Source organism: Nerophis lumbriciformis, linkage group LG14, assembly GCF_033978685.3.
Source record: "Nerophis lumbriciformis linkage group LG14, RoL_Nlum_v2.1, whole genome shotgun sequence".
NCBI classification, from domain to species: domain Eukaryota; kingdom Metazoa; phylum Chordata; class Actinopteri; order Syngnathiformes; family Syngnathidae; genus Nerophis; species Nerophis lumbriciformis.
In genome coordinates, this window is record NC_084561.2 from 24,911,324 (window position 1) to 24,932,810 (window position 21,487).

The following is a 21,487-nucleotide window of genomic DNA, read 5'->3' on the forward strand; positions in this document are numbered from 1 at the left end:
ACTAGGTATGTATGATGATCAGTGTTCTGATGTAACGTGGCACCCTAATTTTGATGTGGTTTTATGTAAACATGATAGCGTCAGATGCACAGTAAGTTCGATGCAGGAAATACAATTTTACTAATTGAAGCAACAACCAGCAATAACACGAAAATTAACTTGATATCAAATAGTAAGAGGCAACATCACACACAGTAGACAACAAACACACACACATACACACTACTACTATATACGAGGGAACAAATCAATGATTGAAGTGACAAGCTTGAGCATGCAATCCAAACAATACCCTTTGTGGACCAGAATTTATGACAGTCATGGAAGCACATTCAATCTCTTAATTAACCACAGGTAACACAATCCAGTGAAAACATTCAACATAGCTGCCATAACTGCCAACAAACTGACAGTTCTTAGCTAACAAACACAACTGAGCAAATGCTGCTTTGTCTGGGGGCTGATGTCACATGTCACTTGGCAACACTTGCCTTATAAAGGCACACAAACACGCAGACTCTTCTCTAATATGATTTTTTTTTTAATTTTTAAAGTAACAATCACTTTCCCTAGTAATTGATCACACTTATGAAAGAGTAATTATTTTAGTAATTCAATTATTTTTTTCGTAAAGTAACAAATAACTATAATTATTTACTTTTTAAAAGTAATTGTCTTAACACGGATGATGATACCATGTATACTGACCGAAAAAATAATCGCAACACTTTTGTTGTTGCTCCCATTTTTCATGAGTTGAACTAAAAAATGTAAAACTTTTGCTGTACCCACAAAAGACCTATTCCGCTCGAGTATTGTTAAAAAAAATCTGTCTAAATCTGTGTTTGTAAGCATTTCTTCTTTGCCAGATAATCCATCCCACCTCAGAGGTGTGCCATATCAAGAAGCTGATTAAACAGCATGATTAATGCACAGGTGTGCCTTAGGCTGCCCACAATAAAAGGCCACTCTGAAATGTGCAGTTTTATAACGCAAATGCCACAGATGTCACAAGTTTTGGGGGAGCGTGCAGTTGCCATGCTGACTGAAGAAATGTCCACCAATCTGTTGCCCGTGAATTGAATGTTAATTTCTCTACCATAAGCCTACTCCAAAGGCGTTTCAGATAATTTGGCAGTACATCCAACCGGCCACACAACCGCAGACCACGTGTAACCACACGAGCCCAGGACCTCCACATCTAGTAGGTCTTGATCGTTTGAGACCAGCCACCTAGACAGCTGCTGCAGCAATTGGTTTGCATAACCAAATAATTTCTGCACAAACTGTGAGAAACCATCTGAGGGAAGCTCATCTGCATGCTCGCCGTCCTCATCGGGGTCGTGACCTGACTGCAGCTCGTCGTCGTAACCGACTTGAGTGGGCAAATGCTCACATTCGATGACGTTTGGCACGTTGGAGAGGTGTTCTCTTCACGGATGAATCCCGGTTTTCCCCCTGTTCAGGGCAAATGGCAGAAAGTGTGTGTGGCAGAGCGGTTTGATGATGTCAACGTTGTGAATCGAGTGGCTCGTGGTGGGGGTGGGGTTATGGTATGGGCAGGCGTATGTTATGGAGGCATTTTATTGATGGCATTTTCAATGCACAGAGATACCGTGACGAGATCCTGAGGCCCATTGTTATTCCATTCACCGGAGACCATCACCTCATGTTGCAGCATAACAATGCACGGCCCCATGTTGCAAGGATCTGTACACAATTCCTGGAAGCTGAAAAAATCCCAGTTCTTGCATGGCCAGCATACTCACCCATTGAGCATGTTTGGGATGCTGTGGATCTGTGTATGCGACAGCGTGTTCCAGTTCCTGCCAATATCCAGCAACTTGGCACAGCCATTGAAGAGGAGTGGACCAACATTCCACAGGCCACAATCAAAAACCTGATTAACTCTATGCAAAGAAGATGTGTTTCACTGTGTGAGACAAATGCTGGTCACACCAGATACTGACTGCTTTTCTGACCCCCCTCCCCCTACCCTCAATAAAGTAAAACTTTACATTTCAGAGTGGACTTTTATTGTGGGCAGCCTAAGGCACACCTGTGCAGTAATCATGCTGTTCAATCAGCATCTTGATATGCCAGACCTGTGAGGTGGGATGGATTATCTTGGCAAAGAAGAAGTGCTCACTAACAGGTTTAGACAGATTTGTAAACAATTTTTGAGAGGATTAGATTTTTTGTGTATATAGTAAATGTTTTACATCTTTGATTTCAACTCATGAAAACTCTTCAATTCCTTATTTTCAATTACAGTACTTATGTATTTAATACCTTTCATTGTTCACTATTTGAAGTTAACATCCCCTTCTTCTGGCTTAATTTGGATGTCAAAGGTTATCAATTTTAGCACTTTCTGGTCTTTTCTTAATTTAAATTGTCTGATAAATATAAACTAAATTTCCAATGTGTCAGAAGATATTATACTTATTTTATTTTTGATAATCAAGGGAATTTCCTGGTTGCCTGAAAGTGATTGATAAAATATTGTGGGTTGTCTTCGACTAAGGATTTTCATAGTCAAATCTGATTTGTTAGATTTTGTTCATAGTCCACTATCAGTCGTATCTATGACCCTGTTTTTTAAGAGAAATAAGCGGATTGTGATTATAGTAGTGTATACTAACTGGACACTAGGTGTATAACGTCACATGCTGCAGATTTGTGTATAAAGAGTATGGCCAACTAATTTTAGGCGATCTCTTCATTAATTGGTCAAACGGCAATCACGTGAGTACAAGGCACCATGACTGCTACCAACTTTGAGCTGAATGCTATGTGTTTGCGGCACTTCCTTGTCAGTTTTTCGACGTGTATGACTGCCCTGTTGTGCAGAATGGGGCTGCTGCACCCGCGAGTATTGTGGATAGCTTTTACATCCCTTTCCTAACAACACGGAAAGAAGACAAGTATGGAAAGTTAAGGTTTGCGAACAACACTGGAGAAGCACCGATTACAGCGTCTTGTGCCAGGTAAACACACGACACAACATCTACATTTTGTTCAGGAGAGAACACATAGAAGCTAATACAAATAATAAAAGAAGACATTAACAAATTAAAGAGATTATTTGACAAAAACAGACTCTTTGAATCTCAGTCAAACTGAAATAATGCAAATCGTTAACAGTTAAAGAGAAAGTCAAAGACAAATACAAATAGACATTGAATGGGTAAAATAAACCATAAAAATATGTGAATAATGAATTAAGCAAAGTATGTTGTGGACCAAAAATCACTCCATATTCTTTACTGCTCGCTAGTTTTACTATATCTGAGTTATTGTGCAGAAATATGGAGACATAACTACAAAAGTACACTTATTCACTTACCATGTTACAAAAAAGAAAGGTCAGTTAGAATAATACACAATGAGTGATACATACACTGCTAAAAGGGATTTTGGCTTTCAGTCAGAAGAACAAATTATAGAACTAATTGTCCTAGTAACAAGAGTTATGACAACTTCAACTAGAAAAAGCGTGGAAACTCATTATAAACCCTTAGTAATAAGTTCAGTTAACTTCAAAAAGTAAGTCAAGGTGGGCTTTTCAACAAACACGCATGCGCCAACAATGTGACGTCAAGAGCAGTGTTGAACCTTGAAAATCTGACAAATTAAGCTCAACCAACATCTTTTGTAGTTCTCTTAAGTAATGTTTCCGTTGAACATTACATGATACAGATAAGATAGAATAGGATAGACTTTTATTTATCCCACAATGGGGAAAATACAAATTACGAGTAGCATCAATTGTTTCCATATGGGCGGCATGGCTCAGTGGGTATATAGAATCTTATAAAATGTCAGGCTGTAAACGGAGGGTTACTGGTCCGATCCCAGCCTGGTCAAGCTCTTGTCGAGGTTCTCGCTCTTGATAGCTCATGGTTAGCGCTTTGTGTGTATAACTTGATGAATGCGTAAATGTGATAATGTATGTACTCAATGTGTACATATACTCAGGTATAGTGACGCGCTATATACTGTAAATACAGCTGTATGAATAGAGCTATATAAATACAGACCATTTACAATGTTGAACCAATTTAACTTATAGTTGTAGGAACTTGATAAAATATATTGAACCAACTTTTTTTTAAAGTTATATCAACTAATATTTTCAAATTCATCCTATATCAGAATGAACGTCAACTCATGTTTTGAAGTGTGATATACTTGACGCTGTAGGTTGACTCAACTTAACTCAGTCAAAGGAACAAGATGACATGACTGAGTTATGTTGAGTCAACATTTTTTTTTTTTTTACATCACACAAAAGTCACAATTTTCTCCATGATTTTTGGTACAAAGATAATGAACATTTTTGGCAAAATTAGCATACCGGTAATATGTTTTGGGTTTTTTTGGTCGTTCTGTGTATTTTTTATATTTATTGCACCGTCAGGTGCGTGTTAAAGTGCCTGCTGGTCAAGAAACACTGCAGGAATGTAGCAGCAGAGTGAGTCAAATACGGCGAATAAATTATACTTTCACGAAATAAAAGCATGTTCTATTGTAAATTTATGAGCTGGAGTATGTTTAGAGCTTTATATACACAGATTATTTGGGTTTATTTTGTCAGAAAAACTAACGTCAAAACAACAGTTATTGCATACATCCGGGTACAGCCGCACATGTCTTTGGTAGTAAAAATGGCACATGTTTAGTTGGCCATGCGCTCTTTATGCATGACTGACATGCTACAAATCCAGCTGCTACACCATGATTATTTCAGATAATTTTAAAAGAAATAGTCTTTCATTAAAATGACATACAGTATCGGAGATCGCATTTGCTACTTTTTCTATCTCAAAAAATAAGCTAAGCCACTCTGATAAACAAATAAACGATAGAGATTGGATTGTATAGTGACTGCTCTGCTCTGGCACTGCGCCAACAAGACATCAAACTTGACTAAATAGAGGAAGTAAAAGTTGCATACAAAATTTCTGTAGGGATTATTACCTTTACAGCATAGAGCTACACCTCCAAGGCGATACACCTCAATGGCAGGATTCGGCCGGCCAAAGGGCGCACAGTGGTATGAAGAACTTTGTGTTTGAATGCGGCGCATCCCGACAAGCATGGTCTCCCATTTCAATCAATTAATCAAAGTTTACTTATATAGCCCTTAATCACAAATGTCTCAAAGGGCTGCACAAGCAACAACGACATCCTCGACTCAGATCCCACATCACAGCAAGAAAAAACTCAACCGAATAGGAACAACGAGAAACCTTGGAAGGGTCCGCCGCAGATGTGGGGACCCCCCTGGGTGACCTGTGCAATGGATGCCGAGTGGATTCGGTTAATAATTTGAGAGTCCAGTCCATAGTGGGGCAAGCAGGGGATCCTCTTGCATGTATACACGTAGGGGCACAGAGACGTCACCGACTGATGCATAAGGAGTGGACACCCCGGGTCCCGACTTTATGTAAAATTCTACTCCATTGGGAGACCATCAGGGGATCATCTTGAATGGAGACAAGTCAGCAGTGCAGTGATGTCACCAACTGATGCAAAGAGGAGTGGTCCATCCTGGGTCCCGACAGTGTAGGGAGGATGAAAACATCCTCCGAACACTACTAGTAAAATATCCTTGTATGCATGCAAATCGTTTTTAGAGAGCTGTGGGAGGCCAAAACACAAAGCCAGTCGTTTTAGACACGTGACAACACACAGGAAGCAGTTACCGGATGCAGCAATCGTTTTTTTAATGACAGACAAAATTGTAGGTAGATAAGAATATTTTTTTACTCTCCCAAAACTATTTGTCTACACTCAAGAGTCTTTAACTAATTATGAAAGCAATCGATCCATACTCCCAACAAAAGCGGCAGTGTCAGCAGGTACTTAACTCTGCCGAGAGGGGTTTAAAGTCTGACAATTCACTGGGATGTTGATAGTCAAATCAGACTCCTTTGAATAAAATCGTCAAACTTTTGACTATTTGAAGAAGTTCCTTAAAATTTTCATCCGATTATTTTTACTTTGTATTTATTTCTTGAATCATTTGGTTAAGTATTGTACTTGTCCCTTGTTCATGCTTTAACCTCCACCTTCTTAAGGGAGTAGCATTCATTCTGCAATTGTGCCATTTTCTTGAGAAAAGACAAAAGAAAACTACTGCCTTAAGTTAATTTTCTATATTTGCTAGGATAATTCTACTGTCTAGCAAAGTAACACAAATGGAGTGATCATGACTACTTCAAAGAAACACAAGTGGCAATTATTCATTGTGCATCAGGGTAACATTAGTGTACAAATGAAATAATGCTGCAGCTCACCCTTCAAACATACTTAAGGTCTTGAAGCCTGGACTGATATAACAAGCATAGTTGATTTTAGCGTATTGTAACTACCAATGTACATGTGCACTGCAGATTTTTTTCTGTTGCAAATATGGGTTTGAATAAAACAGAGTTGAAGGCCAATGTTCTGAGCATGAGAACTGATTGTTGCCACCAGTTCTCAATCAACCTCCCACTCCTTGCATGCACTCATTTGGTGCCTCCGGTCTGAACAGAGGATGCATGAAGGGAACGAGACAGGAAAATGGATATGTGTGTCAAGGAGTGGGTCGATAGGCCATTATCATCAGCATGCATTAAATAAACTGCATGGAAATGATGTGAATCACTCTACCACTTCAGGGATAGTTGGATGGATGTAAACAGAGTACTGTAGAAGTGAAGCGGAGATGGAGACAAGGGAAAAAGCTGGCTAGAGGACTGAATGAGAAAGAAAAACAAATGAAAACTTGCTTATCATTATTCTTGTGGGCAGAGAATAAATATGACCCGGGAGATAGCGGGTAAAATGTAAAACTTATTACATCAAAATTATTCAACAAGGTTTGTGTGCAAATTGTATGCGGGCTATCAACTTTGTGTGCTTGGGTGAGTAACGAGCTTTCTGCATCCGTACTCACATTTTATGAAGTATTCAATCTTCATATATATCCAGTCAGTCACGCCAAAGAAACTGACGATGGATTATTGTACTTTGACTGTGCACTTACAGGGTCTTTTTATGCAAAAAAAAAAGTGGTCTTTCGCACCGCCATCATAAAATACTTGTAATAAGGAGTCAGTTGAAACTTGTACAACAACAGTCGAAGTGACTTTTAGAAACAAAAATACAGGACATTCCCTTTATGTACTGTATCTCTAAGCATTGTTTAAAGGGGAACTGCCCTTTTTTTGGGAATGCCTATTATTCACAATCCTTATGAAAGACAAAAAGACAAAAGTAGGGGGTTTTTTGCATTCTAATTTGTAAAAATCAGCTCATCTTAGGTGGCTAGCAATGCAGCAAATGGAAGCAACCCATTCTACCTCTAAATTACTTATAAAATCTAAAAACCACCAACAATACTTCACTTACCTTCCGTAACCTGTATAATTATCAAGCTGTAGCGACATTGTTATTGTAAGAGCGAACACTGAGGAACTCTTTTTCTAGCATAGTAACACATCGCCTTGTGACGGCATGCTACGGCATTAGCCGTAAGCTAGCTTTTGTGTCAGCATCTTTTGAGTTTGTAATGCACAACACAACGGGTTAGGACACCAATATGTACTGACTGAAAAACATGAACGATTATATTACACTATCTGTAAAGTATTAACACACATTTCATGTTTGTTTGTACACAGCTAGCTCGTCAGTGTATGTAGTTGTACTAAAGACGCATGATGTGCTGCATGTATCATGATCAATATTATCATGACTTACTCGATTGGACAATTGTCTGTTTGGTCAAACTGGCCAGGTATGTTTTTTCCAGTTGATTTTGGGTAAGCATGCCATTTATGTCAGCATTTCACCCTCTCTTCTTGCTTGCTTCTATAACCAGCAGTTCATCCTCCATATGTTCAGGTTTAAAAAGATAAGGTTGTGAATCCTCATTTGTCTAAAAATAGTCCTCTTTATCTGCCATGATTACAACACACTTGCGTCGCATCTTGCAAGCGTTTTTTTTACATCATCTTTAGAATCCTAAAAAAAAAAAAGGCGCGTGTTCTTGTCCCTCATAATGATTGTGAAGTATGTACGATAGGCAAAATTCCAGTTCCCCTTTAAGATTTACTATAGTACAGCACGGGGTCAACAGGCGTGTTGGTGCAATGTCAGCAGTCACGTAGGGACTGTGGTCAAGGTGGGTAATGAACAATTTACCACACAATCCTTATGAAGGAACCAGCTAACAATATGTCTGACAGCTCTTGACCTCGGGCTGTGGTCCCCTGATAGGAAATGCTGACTGAATGACTGGTGGGAATAAGACATGGAGGAACATCAGTCAGTTGTTGTGTGTGTGTGTGTGTGTGTGTGTGTGTGTGTGTGTGTGTGTGTGTGTGTGTGTGTGTGTGTGTGTGTGTGTGTATGTGTGTGTGTGTATGTATGTATGTGTGTGTGTGTGTGTAGAGTAATAAATGATGAGTTATGTGGTACATGTCATTGCATGAATTATATTGGATATTATCCGAATGCAGCTGAGATAGGCTCCAGCACCCCCCACGACCCCGGAAGGAACAAGCGGTAGGAAATGGATGGATGGATGGATGAATTATCAATATTGAATGTTATTATTCTACCTTCTATGTCAGAGGTGTAATGACTGACTGATACATCGATGGATCGCTTTATATTCCTAAATTTCAAGTATAACGATCTGTGCTTAGCAAGTTTGCTTTTCAAGAGGTAGGTATCGATCCAAGATAGCTTTAAAAGGAAATCGATTGATTTTATTGTTACCAGAAAAAGGAAAACATTAGATTTAGGAACGGTAGACTTTATATGAAGTTTAACACTTTTAATGAAAAAGATGTTAGACGTTAGGTGTATTTTCCCTGTGGCGTCATCAAAACAAAAATGGTAGATATCCACGGTTGTCGAGGATGGCCATACAGTAACAATTGCAAACACCACAATATAATAGTGTAATATCTGTGACGTGTGTCTGTGTGCCTTTAAGAGATGGTGCTGTTGTGTGTGATGTGTGCAAGTGCGGCAGACTAGTGAACTGAGAGTTTAAGTGTCTGTGTGTCTAAACGTGAGTTGTGGCAAACAGCAACTCTTTTATATGTGTGTTTGACTCCTTGAGTTTGTTACCGCTTGTTAAGAAAGCGTCTGAGAGTGTATCTCCGACTGTGTCTCTCCTTCTCCACTGCTAAGAATTACAATATCATAACTTTCAGCTGCAGCATGATTGCAAAAGCCACGACAAATACAAACGCTACAACAAAATGATAAAGCCGCCATCCAACTTTAAACCACAGAAGACGCAGCCGACAACGGAAGTGACAGCGGTGCAAGTTACGCTGATGCACCAACTCCCGAAACACAAGAAGTCAATTAATGAGAAATAAATAAATAAAAGAGATGGATGAAGAAGGCTATGGAAATTAGGAAGCAAAGTGCCAAGACCATCAACAGGGATGAGGGAACATACATGCTTCTGCACACCTGGGACGCTGTCCTTCATTGGTGACGCCAGGGCGGAAAACAGATACTCTCCAGGGATATTTATTTAGCAGGTAAGTATACTCATAAAATGTTGGTTACTGTAGTTTTATTGAAATTTGCTTTAATGTTTAAAATGTGAGCAGAAAGGTTTCCTCTTGTTAATTGAACCCAAAGTGTTGGTTGCATTTTATTCAAATAAGATGTGAATGCATTGGTCATTAATTGTTTACTTGCTTGTTTGTATCAATAATTCATTCATACATAATTCCCTTACAAGAAATGACAGGAATATAGGAAACTTAACCTGCAGTAGCCAGTATGCAGTATTAATTTCACAGTCACAATGCTTGATTTTTTTATTTTTTTTAAATAAAAACTTAATCGATTTCAACTAACTGAATTGTTTCCGATTGTATTGTTCTAAAAAAAATAATATCGTCCCTGAAACGTATCGGCAACCACAAATATCGAAACTAATTGTTACAACCCTATCAGCTAGCTTCCCGCTCCTACCTTTTTCACATCTGTACTCAGAACGGCCCCTGAAATAAACACTTGATGCGGTTGTTTAGGGCCAGAACGATTGAAGGGGGCACATGATTAGGCGGCTGATCACTTCTGTAGCTGATCATCAACGTGGTTGTCGTGCTCTGCAAGTGTTTGTTTGTTCTACTTTGATTGACTGAATTGCCTCATGGATACAAATATACTTTGTTTCTGCTAAACTTCTACTCAGCGGCGAGTCAACATGTCCTTTGTAAAGTTTTAGTTTGGTTTAGCAGCATCGCAGTGGCGTTCATTCAAAAGCCATTTCGGATAAATGCCAATTTTAAAAATAACCGTACAATTTAAGTTTAAATTGTAGTCAAACCTTTTCCCTCAATTTATAATGTATAAATAATATCATTTTTGTTCATAGTTTTAGCCCCTTTCTTGTGTTTTTTTTGTTTTATTTTTATTAAATGCCAAAGTGTCATAGTAGTTTTGAATTAGCTTCACTGTGTTAGGTGATATTGAACACTTTTCTTTCCCCTTGGATCTATAAACCTATTTGTTTCCCTTTTCATATAAATGTTGTACATTATCTGGAACATAAACACAAAAATGAATTGTCAGTTGTCAATGTAGTCTTTTCGTTTATTGTTCGAACGTGATTATTTATAGTAAATACAAGTCTTTACGTAACTTAGAAAATATTAATTATACATTATTTCTTGATATTTAATTATAAAGATACTTGAACTGCATTTTTGTTGGTTGTGTTTTTTATGCACGCGCTCACGCCCCCATCGCCAAATCTACTTCTGGTCACCAGGAGTAATACGGTTAACCCTTGTTTATCGTTGTCAATCGGTTCTGGGCCCTGCACTGGTAAATTAGTTTCCGCAAAATAGGAATTATTAATGATACATTGAATATTTTCATAGCTAGAGCATAAAAACCTGTTCATGACTTTGTAAATACCTTTTTAATAATTTAGAAAGTCCTGTCGACATGAAATAACACCGACATTGTCACCTTTGGCGATGTGGCAAGGGACGACTGTATTACAATACTCACTAGGCTGCAGTCAGCAGTATAGCCCCGAGCATGTTACACAAAACCAACAAGGGGCCACAAACAAAATCTTGTTTAGAGCCACAAGAAAACGATCCTATACGATCTTCATCTGACGGTATTTCCTTCTAATATCGCTGTCTTTTTTTTTTGTACATTGTACTTCTTCCACCTTTCCAGGCCGACTCAAGCTTGAGTGCTGTCTTGTAGCAGATTTATAGCTCTCAAAAGGGTCAACACTGCAGGTTAAGTGCACTCTAAAAGTTCTACTAATAAGCAAGGAGGCAGAGGGAAGCAAACAGAAAACAATGGAAGACAAATAAATAGTCTAAAAGGATATGTGAACCAGCTTACAGCAATGTTTAAATCCCCAGTAAAAAATATATATGTATATAAATCATGATACAATATGGACATACTGCATCGATCTATATTTATTTATATACTTTTGATGAGTGGAACCAAACACACCACAAATAATGCCCTGTATTGTAAACCTAAACTGAAGTATAAGCATGTGGAAAGTGCAGCCAGACCAACCTCAATGCAAGTCAGCTGAGATGTGGTGAGATTCATGGCTGATGAGGTACTAGCTACTTTTTTGGGGGTTTTTTTACTGCTTGAAATGATCAAGGTCAATACAGATCATTAAGAGGATAACTAAAAAAACTAAAGAATAATTTATTTTCGGTGCAAATGTATTCAAATATTACTTTTTTAGCCGTGCAACCTCAGGCTGAACTGTATTTGAAGGCCTCACCTCACCCTCTATAGTACATATTTTTAATCTTGTATTCATGTGAAGCAATTGTTAAATTTTTAAATGACAAATTCAATTTGATGAATATTTTTTACGAAAACAAATTAATGGGAAATTAATTGTAAAATAAGGTAATTTTAAGTGCAAAGTAACAATTTAAACATCATTAAAACATCCGTTTGTAAACCTTCCTAAATCAACCTTAACCGGGATTCAAACCCAGTAATCTGCCTTACAAAACAAGGTCTAATGCTGCGCGCCACGAGAGGCAGAGTGATTGTGTTGAGAAATTTGCCATTATTTTCTTTCTGTAACAGAGCGAGAATACGTTTGAGGAAGCATCTTATATGATGTGCTCTGTCATTCACAATTGACATGTTATATGCCCTTCTCCATGCAAAACAGTGCCCAACGCACAGCGAGTATTCTGTCCATAGGGCGGGATGGCCCTGTTTATTAGTGCCATTTATTTTTTCAAATAAAACTGAAAACCATCTCTGGTCTTGTTGTTATTTGTATAGTAAGTACATGCCCTATCCATCTCTAGTAAAATATGTGTTACTTTGTTGCAAAAGTAGATCACCTTCTGCTTTGTCTGAGAGTCCAGTTTATAGAGGCTTTGGAGCTTGGGTATGTATCCATCTTGGCAGTCAGATTCAGCAAAGTATACAACTGTAGAAACCCCTGTATTGCAGTTGACTTGTTGCTGACCCTAGATGACCCATTGGCACCAACTGACACTAGCCCTGCACTGTACCTGCCAACTCACGTACTGTGCGCCGCGCCGCATGACATTTCTTGCAATTTATTAGTCGATTAGCAAGAATAAAGATGTCCTACTTAGAATGAAGAGTAAATGTTTTTTATTTATATAGCCCTTTACTATACCTGGAATGATACCCAAAGCGCTTTACATTATACAAAACCCAAAACCGGTGAAGTTGGCATGTTGTGTAAATTGTAAATAAAAACAGAATGCAATGATTTGGAAATCCTTTTCAACTTATATTCAATTGAATACACTGCAAAGACAAGATATTTAATGTTCGAACTGAGAAACTTTTTTTGTTTTTGCAAAATAATCATTAACTTAGAATTTAATGGCAGAAACACATTGCAAAAAAGTTGGCACAGGGGCATTTTTACCACTGTGTTACATGGCCTTTCCTTTTAACAACACTCAGTAAACGTTTGGGAACTGAGGAGACCATTTTTTTAAGCTTTTCAGGTGGAATTCTTTCCCATTCTTGCTTGATGTACAGCTTAAGTTGTTCAACAGTCCGGCGGCTCCGTTGTCGTATTTTACGCTTCATAATGCGCCATGTCTATTACCCGCACTCTTTTACTACGAAGCTATGCTGTTGTAACGTGCAGAATGTGGCTTGGCATTGTCTTGCATGAAAAAGATGTTGCTTGGATGGCAACATATGTTGCTCCAAAACCTGTATGTACCTTTCAGCATTAATGGTGCCTTCAAGGATGTGTAAGTTTCCCGTGCCTTTGGCACTAATACACCCCTGTACCATCACAGTTGCTTTGGTTTGGAGGACACGACGTCCACAGTTTCCAAAAACAATTTGAAATGTGGACTCGTCAGACCACAGAACACTTTTACACTTTGCATCAGTTCATACTAGATTAGCTCGGGCCCAGCGAAGCCGGCGGCGATTCTGGGTGTTGTTGATAAATGGCTTTCAATTTACATAGTAGAGTTTTATCTTGCACTTACAGATGTAGCGACAAACTGTAGTTACTGACAGTGGTTTTCTGAAGTGTTCCTGAGCCCATGTGGTGATATTCTTTACACACTGATGTCAGCTTTTGATGCAATACCGCCTGAGGGATCGAAGGTCGCGGGCATTCAATGTTGGTTTTCAGCCTTGCCGCTTACGTGCAGGGATTCTCTGAACCTTTTGATGATATTACGGACCATAGATGGCAAAATCCCTAAATTCCTTGCAATAGCTTGTTGAGAAATGTTGTTCTTAAACTGTTTGACAATGTGCTCACGCATTTGTTCACAATGTGGTGACCCTCGCCCCATCCTTGTTTGTGAATGACTGACCATTTCATGGAAGCTGCTTTTATACCCAATCATGGCACCCACCAGTTCCCAATTAGCCTGTTCACCTGTTCCAAATAAGTGTTTGATGAGCATTTATCAACTTTCTCAGCTACTTGTGCCAGCTTTTTTTTTAACATGTTGCAGGCATCAAATTCCAAATTAGCTAATATTTGCAAAAAAATAACAAAGTTTACCAGTTCTAACGTTAAGTATCTTGTCTTTGCAGTGTATTCAATTGAATATAGGTTGAAAAGGATTTGCAAATCATTGTATTCTGTTTTTATTTACGATTTGCACAACGTGCCAACTTCACTGGTTTTGGGTTTTGTACATCACGTTCACCCATTCACACACATTCACACACTGATGGCGGAAGCTGCTATGCAAGGCACTAATCACGAGCCAACAGGAGGAAGGGTGAAGTGTCTCGCCCAAAGACGCAAGGATGGCGAAAGCTGGAATCAAACCTGGAACCCTCAAGTTGCTGGCACGGCCGCTCAACCATCCGCGCCACACCGCCCCATTAAAGGCAGTACGCAATCTGTAGAAAGTCACTGTGTATAATAGATGTTTCTGCAAACATTATATTGGTGACATACAGAAAAACAGAAACAGGCAAGCACAATCCAACCCAGTTATGAAGGATTGCGCAATTAAAGGGTAAGCCCGGCTTGATCAGGAAATGTGCAAATTCTGTGATTTTGAAGAAAATTTGAAGAAAAATGATGGACTCGAACAGAAAATACATTTACAAATTTTTTTATCTATTTCATGTTATCAATGTTTGTCTTTGTATTTTTCATAATGACGGGTGAAGCTGCGCATGTACTGCCTCCCTTGACTGCATGTCACTGGTTGGGATTCTTGCACTCAGTGTGCAGGGTTACATAAGCTTTGAAAAAATTGGAAATGTTGAAGTGCAGTAATAAACACCCAATGCACTGTACATAAAAAAGAAATCGTGGAGCAATAGGTCAAAGCCTAGTGGCTATGTAGCAGTGAAGCAACATGAGCTCAACGCCCACAAGGCATCATGGGACCAGGATGGTGGGGGTGTATTGATCTTGTGGGAGAAGCCAGAGGGGTGGAGCTATAACTGTAAAGGCAAATGATGACATATAGTGCCCAGTGAGTGATGTTAAAATGGACATATGGGGGTGGAGTGGATGTAATGGTGTGTATCACATCAGAAGTGAGCAAGATGGACAAAAAGAAGGAGCAGCAAGGAGCTGAAGAAGGGTGTGTAAGGCGGCACAGCAGCCACGCCTCACCATAGAAACAGTTGCTTTTTGATGGTGAGGGCCAAGAAAAATACTAACTTGAGTTCCTGAGCTCATTATAATTACAATGTTGACGAATGATGACATATTTACAAGCCCCTTCGGACAACATCTTGTCAAACTCAATGAGCTGAGTGTGTTTTTTTAATACAATTTGGCAAAGTAAAACCTAAGTTTGTCGGTGAAGTTAACACTGGTAGGTGATACATTAAGAGACTGGAATTAAATGTTCCTGCTCCAAATTAAATTTTTTAAGCAAATTTAGACCTTGATAAGCTGTGCAGCTATGACAAAAAGATTCATGTAGTATTATCTTTTGCAACATTTAGCTGCACAATTTAGCTTTTTTTGTAACAGTTCTTTAACCTATAACTCTACGTGGTTACAGTGCTGTACGCTTAGCTTTTTCACTAGTAGCACCAGTGCTACTGAATGGAAAAAAAAAATAGTAGCACATAGCACAATTTCATTATTAACACACAAACATGCTATACATGTGCACTCATACGTATAAACACAATGCCATCATAAGGCCTACTGCAACGCTCAACTAAACACAGAGAACATCCCTAAACTGTGCTAGCACTGTGGCTAACGCAAGTGTAGGGCTGGGAGACACGGACCTAAACTCATATATCGATATAGTTTGGCCTATACATTAACCCATGAATGGAAATATTTGTTCACGTAACTAAATATCTCCACCATGCCATGTTTTTAAATTTTCGGAACTGATAGGAATCCTAAAAAAAAAAGAAAAACAGGTATTAACAAGTAAGAAAAGTAGGTTTTGCATAACAGGATCCCAACTTCAGATAAGAAAAAAAAAAAGAAAATATAAGAAAAGTCAAATATAATCTCCAATCTTCTTTTGAAAAAAAAACATTTAACTATGCTCAATTCTTCAGCTAACAAAAACATCAAATAACAATATATGAAATAAAGTGTCCTGGTTTTTCATGTTTAAACATGAAAATAGTTGACCTTTAACAAATGTGTTTTTTATAGGTCAACGTTATTGTAAGACATACACACAAAGATTTTAGCCTGAAACACCAACCTACCAACTGTTTCATGATACTGTGTGACAGGCTGTGTTTTGAAAATTACTTTTAAAAAGTCATTCATTATAGTTACTTGTTACTTTACCAAAAATGCAATTCAATTACTAATGGAATTACTCTTTAATAGATGTAATTAATTACTAGGGAAACTAAATAATGTGTTCCTTAACAATAAACTTCAAATTTCTGGCATAATGCAGTTGAGATAAGTTTCATATGACAGCAGTGTGTGCGTCTGTGTGTGTGCCTTTAAAATGGCGGTGCCGGTTGCCTAGTGGCATGTGACGTCAGCGAGTCCACTCAGTAGTCTGAGTTTGAGGTGTTTTTGATAGCTTAGAAGGCTATCAACGGCAGTTTGTTGACTCTGACGGCAGCTCTTTCGAATATTTCACTGGTTTGTGTTATTTCTGCTTAATAAATAGATTGAATGTGCTTGTCAAAAAACAAAGTATTATTTGAATGGCAAGTTTGTCACTTCAATCATTGATTTGTTATTCAATATTCCCTCCGACCTTTGTAGTTATTAGCAGCAGTGCAGCTTGTGTCAAGTGGTGTTGAAAAAAAACGTCTTTTACTGACCAGTTCCTTCAACTAAGATGTACCGTATTTTCCGCACTATAAGGCGCACCGGATTATAAGGCGCACCTTCAATGAATGGCCTATTTTAAAACTTTGTTCATATATAAGGCGCACCGCATTATAAGGCGCACCGCATTATAAGGCGCACAGAATAGACGCTATAGTAGAGGCCGGGGTTAAGTTATGCATCCCGCAGTTGCGAGACCTGTTGTGGCTCAATATTGGTCCATATATAAGGCGCACCGGATTATAAGGCGCACTGTCAGCTTTTGAGAAAATTGGAGGTTTTTAGGTGCGCCTTATAGTGCGGAAAATACGGTAGTTTCATCCGTGTTAGAACACTGATCGTGTGTTATTTAGGAGGAGCCGCTCCACTCCCCTCTGTGAAATGGCGCCGGAGGGGTCGGGGGATACAGATAGCTCTCAGCGCGAGTGATCAATCACAGTCCATTTGGTTATGATTTAAATTTAGTTCATACATGCTATACAGATGGCCAAAAAAATCTAGTTTCATCAAATTTGGATGGATTTATTCTTGGAGCAAAATGCGAGTAAAGGGTTGAAATCCCTTTTCAGACGTTTCACACTTTTTAAAGTCGCACGGTATATTTTTAGGCGCATTTGCGAGCAAATTTGTTGCACCGTACACCGCTGGGTTATGGTACTTACTTTTTCATCCTCCTGTTTCGAGTTGTTCATCAGTTTTTCCACTCTTTTGCCTGGATACTAGTGATGCTCTGATCGATCGGTCACAGATCAATATCGGCTGATTTCCGTGAAAAAGTATGTGACGTCAGCGGGGTTTTTTTTAATGCCGTTTTTTTTCTTTTAGTAAATATATTATTTAAATACAGCTCCTACATGAAAAATGTCTTGCAAAATGCATTTGAATCATTCATACATGAATGTGCTTCAGTGTTGTGATGGTCCATCACAACAGAGCCTCCATGTCATCACGCAAAAAATAATTTTTGTTGTCTATAGGTTGCAATTCTAGATTGCAGAAAAGGTGTTACGGATTATAGATGTTTGCTGCTTCTTCAACAACATTGTACACAGGATAGAGAGCACAGTAACCTGAATGTGGAGGGAAATTCCATGGACACAGGTAGGAGCATGATAAAATGAATTTGCAGTAAAGGAGTGTCTCTGTGGTGATGCTCTGTATAGTACACACACACAACAATATTATTTAAACAGGGGGTATGCACCACTTTTGCACTAGTTTTTAATTGTACACACATTTTTAGTAGATCACACGCAACACGTCCACTAATAGTACACACAAATTTATAGTTTGCAGACGCTGTTTAGCGTGTGGTATTTGGATCTTAGTAGATAAGGCCCAAAAGGTATTATCAGTTTATATTAGATCAATATTTTTATTTACACAAAAATTAAAAGTTGGAAGTTTTTGTTAATGTTTATAAACTCTGGGGAAATTTTCCTGAACACAAAGAAGTTAAATGAATAGTAGATAGTAGTTTTTGATTTTGTTTAGTTATTGTGTACTACTGACTTTGCTTTGCTCAAATCGTATGTAATCAAAAATAATAAGGAACTAGTTTAAATATTGTGTTGCTATTGTTAAACTGTCAAAGGCACTTACCCTAAATAAATTGAACAATTTACAGTTCATACATGTGATCGGTATTGGTATCGACAGATCTCACTCGTGAAAGATCGGTATCATTAATTGGCAGCATAAAACCCTGATCGGAACAACCATACTAAATAATGTAGTTATGTTTTTGGTTTTCTTCTTGTTAGCTTTTTGCACCGTCTTTTTCCTGTTGAGGCTCAGTCCACCTCCTTTAGTTACTTGCCGTACTTCTTGTCCTTACAGTTTTTGTCACAGTGACCTTGTGTTGTTGTTGTTTTTGGTAATTGAATTAATTTTGTTTCCATTCACTGTCTAAGAGTGCCTTTTGTTTCAAACCTTGTTAAACTACTCTGCATTGATGTCCAAAACTGTGTCAGTACTGACAATACTACTACTCTAAGCAATACAACACAAGCGATTATCTACACTAAGCATACAGTGTTTTGATTACTGTTGGTTGGTTGCTGAGTTTCAAAGCTAGCAGGCAGTATTAAAAAAAATACCTTTGACAGAACTTTATAAAGAGTTAGAATAGCCTATTAAATGTTAGTGCTGTAGTGGATTGCTTGGAATTTACTTTAATGTTCCACTTGTAGGACGTGTTCGACAAGAAAAATATCTGCACATTACTGTATGTGTCAGTGCTCTTAACATTGGGTTTACCTGGCAGAATACAGGTTTGTAGGTGTCTGAGAAGATTTGGGTCATTTCTTCAGAATCACAGAGATCCAGAGGCAGGCGGTCCACACACACACATTTGGAGTGCAGGTTCTCTTCCTGGCTCAGCTGGTTGACATCCATCCATTGCACCATCAATGAACGATCCCCCTGTTGAATCACAGCATTTTTTACTGGGTATGTCCGTTAATACTGGTTGACTGATATTAATGGCCAATTTTGAAATGAGAATTGTGTTGGATTGATTGATGCTAAATGGCGCGAATGTGAGTGTGCATGTCTCTATCTGTCCCCTGTGAATGACTCGTCACCGGTCCAGAGTATAGTCTGCCTTTAGGTCCGCAATAATCTGGGAGAGTCTAGTGCCCTTTAAGAGGATAAGCGGGAGAAAAATAGATGAATTGACATTATGGACTGTGGGAGTGGGCCTGTTTTAGCACCACTTATTTCAGGGCTGAATCTTCATCTCTTTAAGCCAAGCATTAATTAAAGCTTTGCTATTCTGAAAATACATTTAAACAAAAACATGTTTTTGTAAAATGTTATCTCTGCTATCCACATCACTTAATAAAGTCTCACAATGAGACAATGTAGCAGGGGGATATCATTATTAAAATCGTACAGGTGCTCAAACATACCAGTCGTCGTCCCAGCAACTCAGAACGGGCCCGCGAAGCAGAGTCCTTCTTCATGTACTCAACAAATCCATAGCCTTTGGATTGGCCCGTCAGGTCGCTATACACCAAAAAGGAGCGCTCGATGTTTCCATAGGAACGTACCAGCTCTTCAAACTGCTGGGCGGTGAAGGTGTGGGGCAGGTTGGTGAGGCAGAGCAGGGAGTCTGTAGGCTGCAGGGTGACATTGATCAGGCGTCCCCGGACAGTGCTGTGGTGGAGGGAGCGGATGGCATCCTGAGCCTGGTCCCCGTTCAGCAAAGTCACAAAGGCTGGAGGAGTGGACATTATGGAGACAGCCACGAAGGAAAAAAAGACAGACGACAAAAACCGACACAAAGAAAAGTACAGACAGACAAAAACAGATGTGGGAGCGAAAAATATGAGACAAACAAACATACATTCAAAGCAGACATATGAAGGAAGTGTGTGGGAGTACCAGTCAAAGAACATGCACATGAAAATAAAATAAATGACAAGAAATATGAGAATAGTTTATACAACATGTAGCCAAAATCACAGACAGTCATAAGGACAGACAGACAGTGACACAGAGAGAAAGACAACACATTAGCAAAAAAGCCAAAAGGGAGCCACAATGTAGGGGGAATACACTGTGACACACAAATACACACTTTAACCACATTTCAAAATGATATCAGTGAAACAATATTTTCCTGCATTCTGATTCTTAGATAGCGCTGTGAATTCTAAGCAAGTCAACCATTTCCTCAAAAGACTTGTCATTCGTTTTTCCAGAAAATGGTGTGTTTTGGATTGCATGTTCGGCGCACAAAGTTTTAAACAAAACAAAGCTGTCAAGACTGAAGACACCTTCCTGTTAACATTTCTGTACTAATTAGTCCGAGACAAAAGCTCTTAGAGCCCAAGATTGAATATGTGCCTTGTCAAGGACAATCAAGCTATTACTAATTGTAGTCCCAAAACATTTTTTGCTCTATAATATTAGACTTTTTCTGCAAAAAAGAAAGTACCATTAGCAAAAAAGTAATGATGGAACAATGATGTCAAAATGTTGGCATATGCATGCATATTCTTTAGCAAATACAAATGTCAACATTCACATTCCTTAGGGAAATGTAATTCATAGTTTAAGACAAAAACAGTCGGACCTTGGTTTTTGTATGCCCCACTTTTCGTTCCATTTTCGACATAAATTTTCACCCAAAATTTGCCCCGATTTTCACTTACTATTTAAACAATATACGTAACAAACTAGTCGGCATCGAGTGCCCAAACAAAGAATCCCACGCGTTGGTGACTGTCTGTGAGCTTTTTATAAAATATTGAGTACAACTGCAAAATAATGCACCACGAGCCACAATTGCAATTGCCAGCACTTTGATAAAGATGGTGAGAAACACTATTGAATTCAAGAAAGAGCTCGTAGCTAGCAAAGTGCGAATGTGGCGTCTGCGCACCCCCCGCTCATTGCCGTCTTTGCCAACAACCAGCAACAGTCTTCAATAAAGTGATATTAGAAATATTCATTTATTAATTTCACTTGTCATACAGTATATGTCACAATTTTATCTGATCTATAAAGTGTAATTTGTGGGCATATCGAAGGGATTCATTTGATTTACATTATTTCTTATGAAAAAGGGCTTTGGTTTTTGTACGTTTTGGTTTTCCGTGGACCCTTTGTAATGGATTACTGACAAAAACCGAGGTATTTCTTATTGGAATGACCTGTCCTTATTCCCAACACTTTAAA

General features: G+C 38.6%; 1 protein-coding gene across 3 annotated transcripts in view; it reads right to left on the reverse strand.

Annotated features, from left to right (window-relative positions):
* The window catches only part of raver2 (ribonucleoprotein, PTB-binding 2), a 164,833-nt gene that overhangs the window by 69,114 nt on the left and 74,232 nt on the right, over window positions 1-21,487 (reverse strand). For all 3 annotated transcript variants that reach the window (XR_009816870.2, XM_061975738.2, XM_061975737.2), the window contains exons 3-4: window positions 19,714-20,021; window positions 19,061-19,225 (exon numbers count right to left, since the gene is read on the reverse strand). Coding sequence is in view for 2 of the 3 variants with exons in the window: in XM_061975738.2 (XP_061831722.2) it covers window positions 19,061-19,225; window positions 19,714-20,021 (473 nt within the window). In the remaining variant the exon portion in view is untranslated. The remainder of the gene's footprint in view (window positions 1-19,060; window positions 19,226-19,713; window positions 20,022-21,487) is intronic.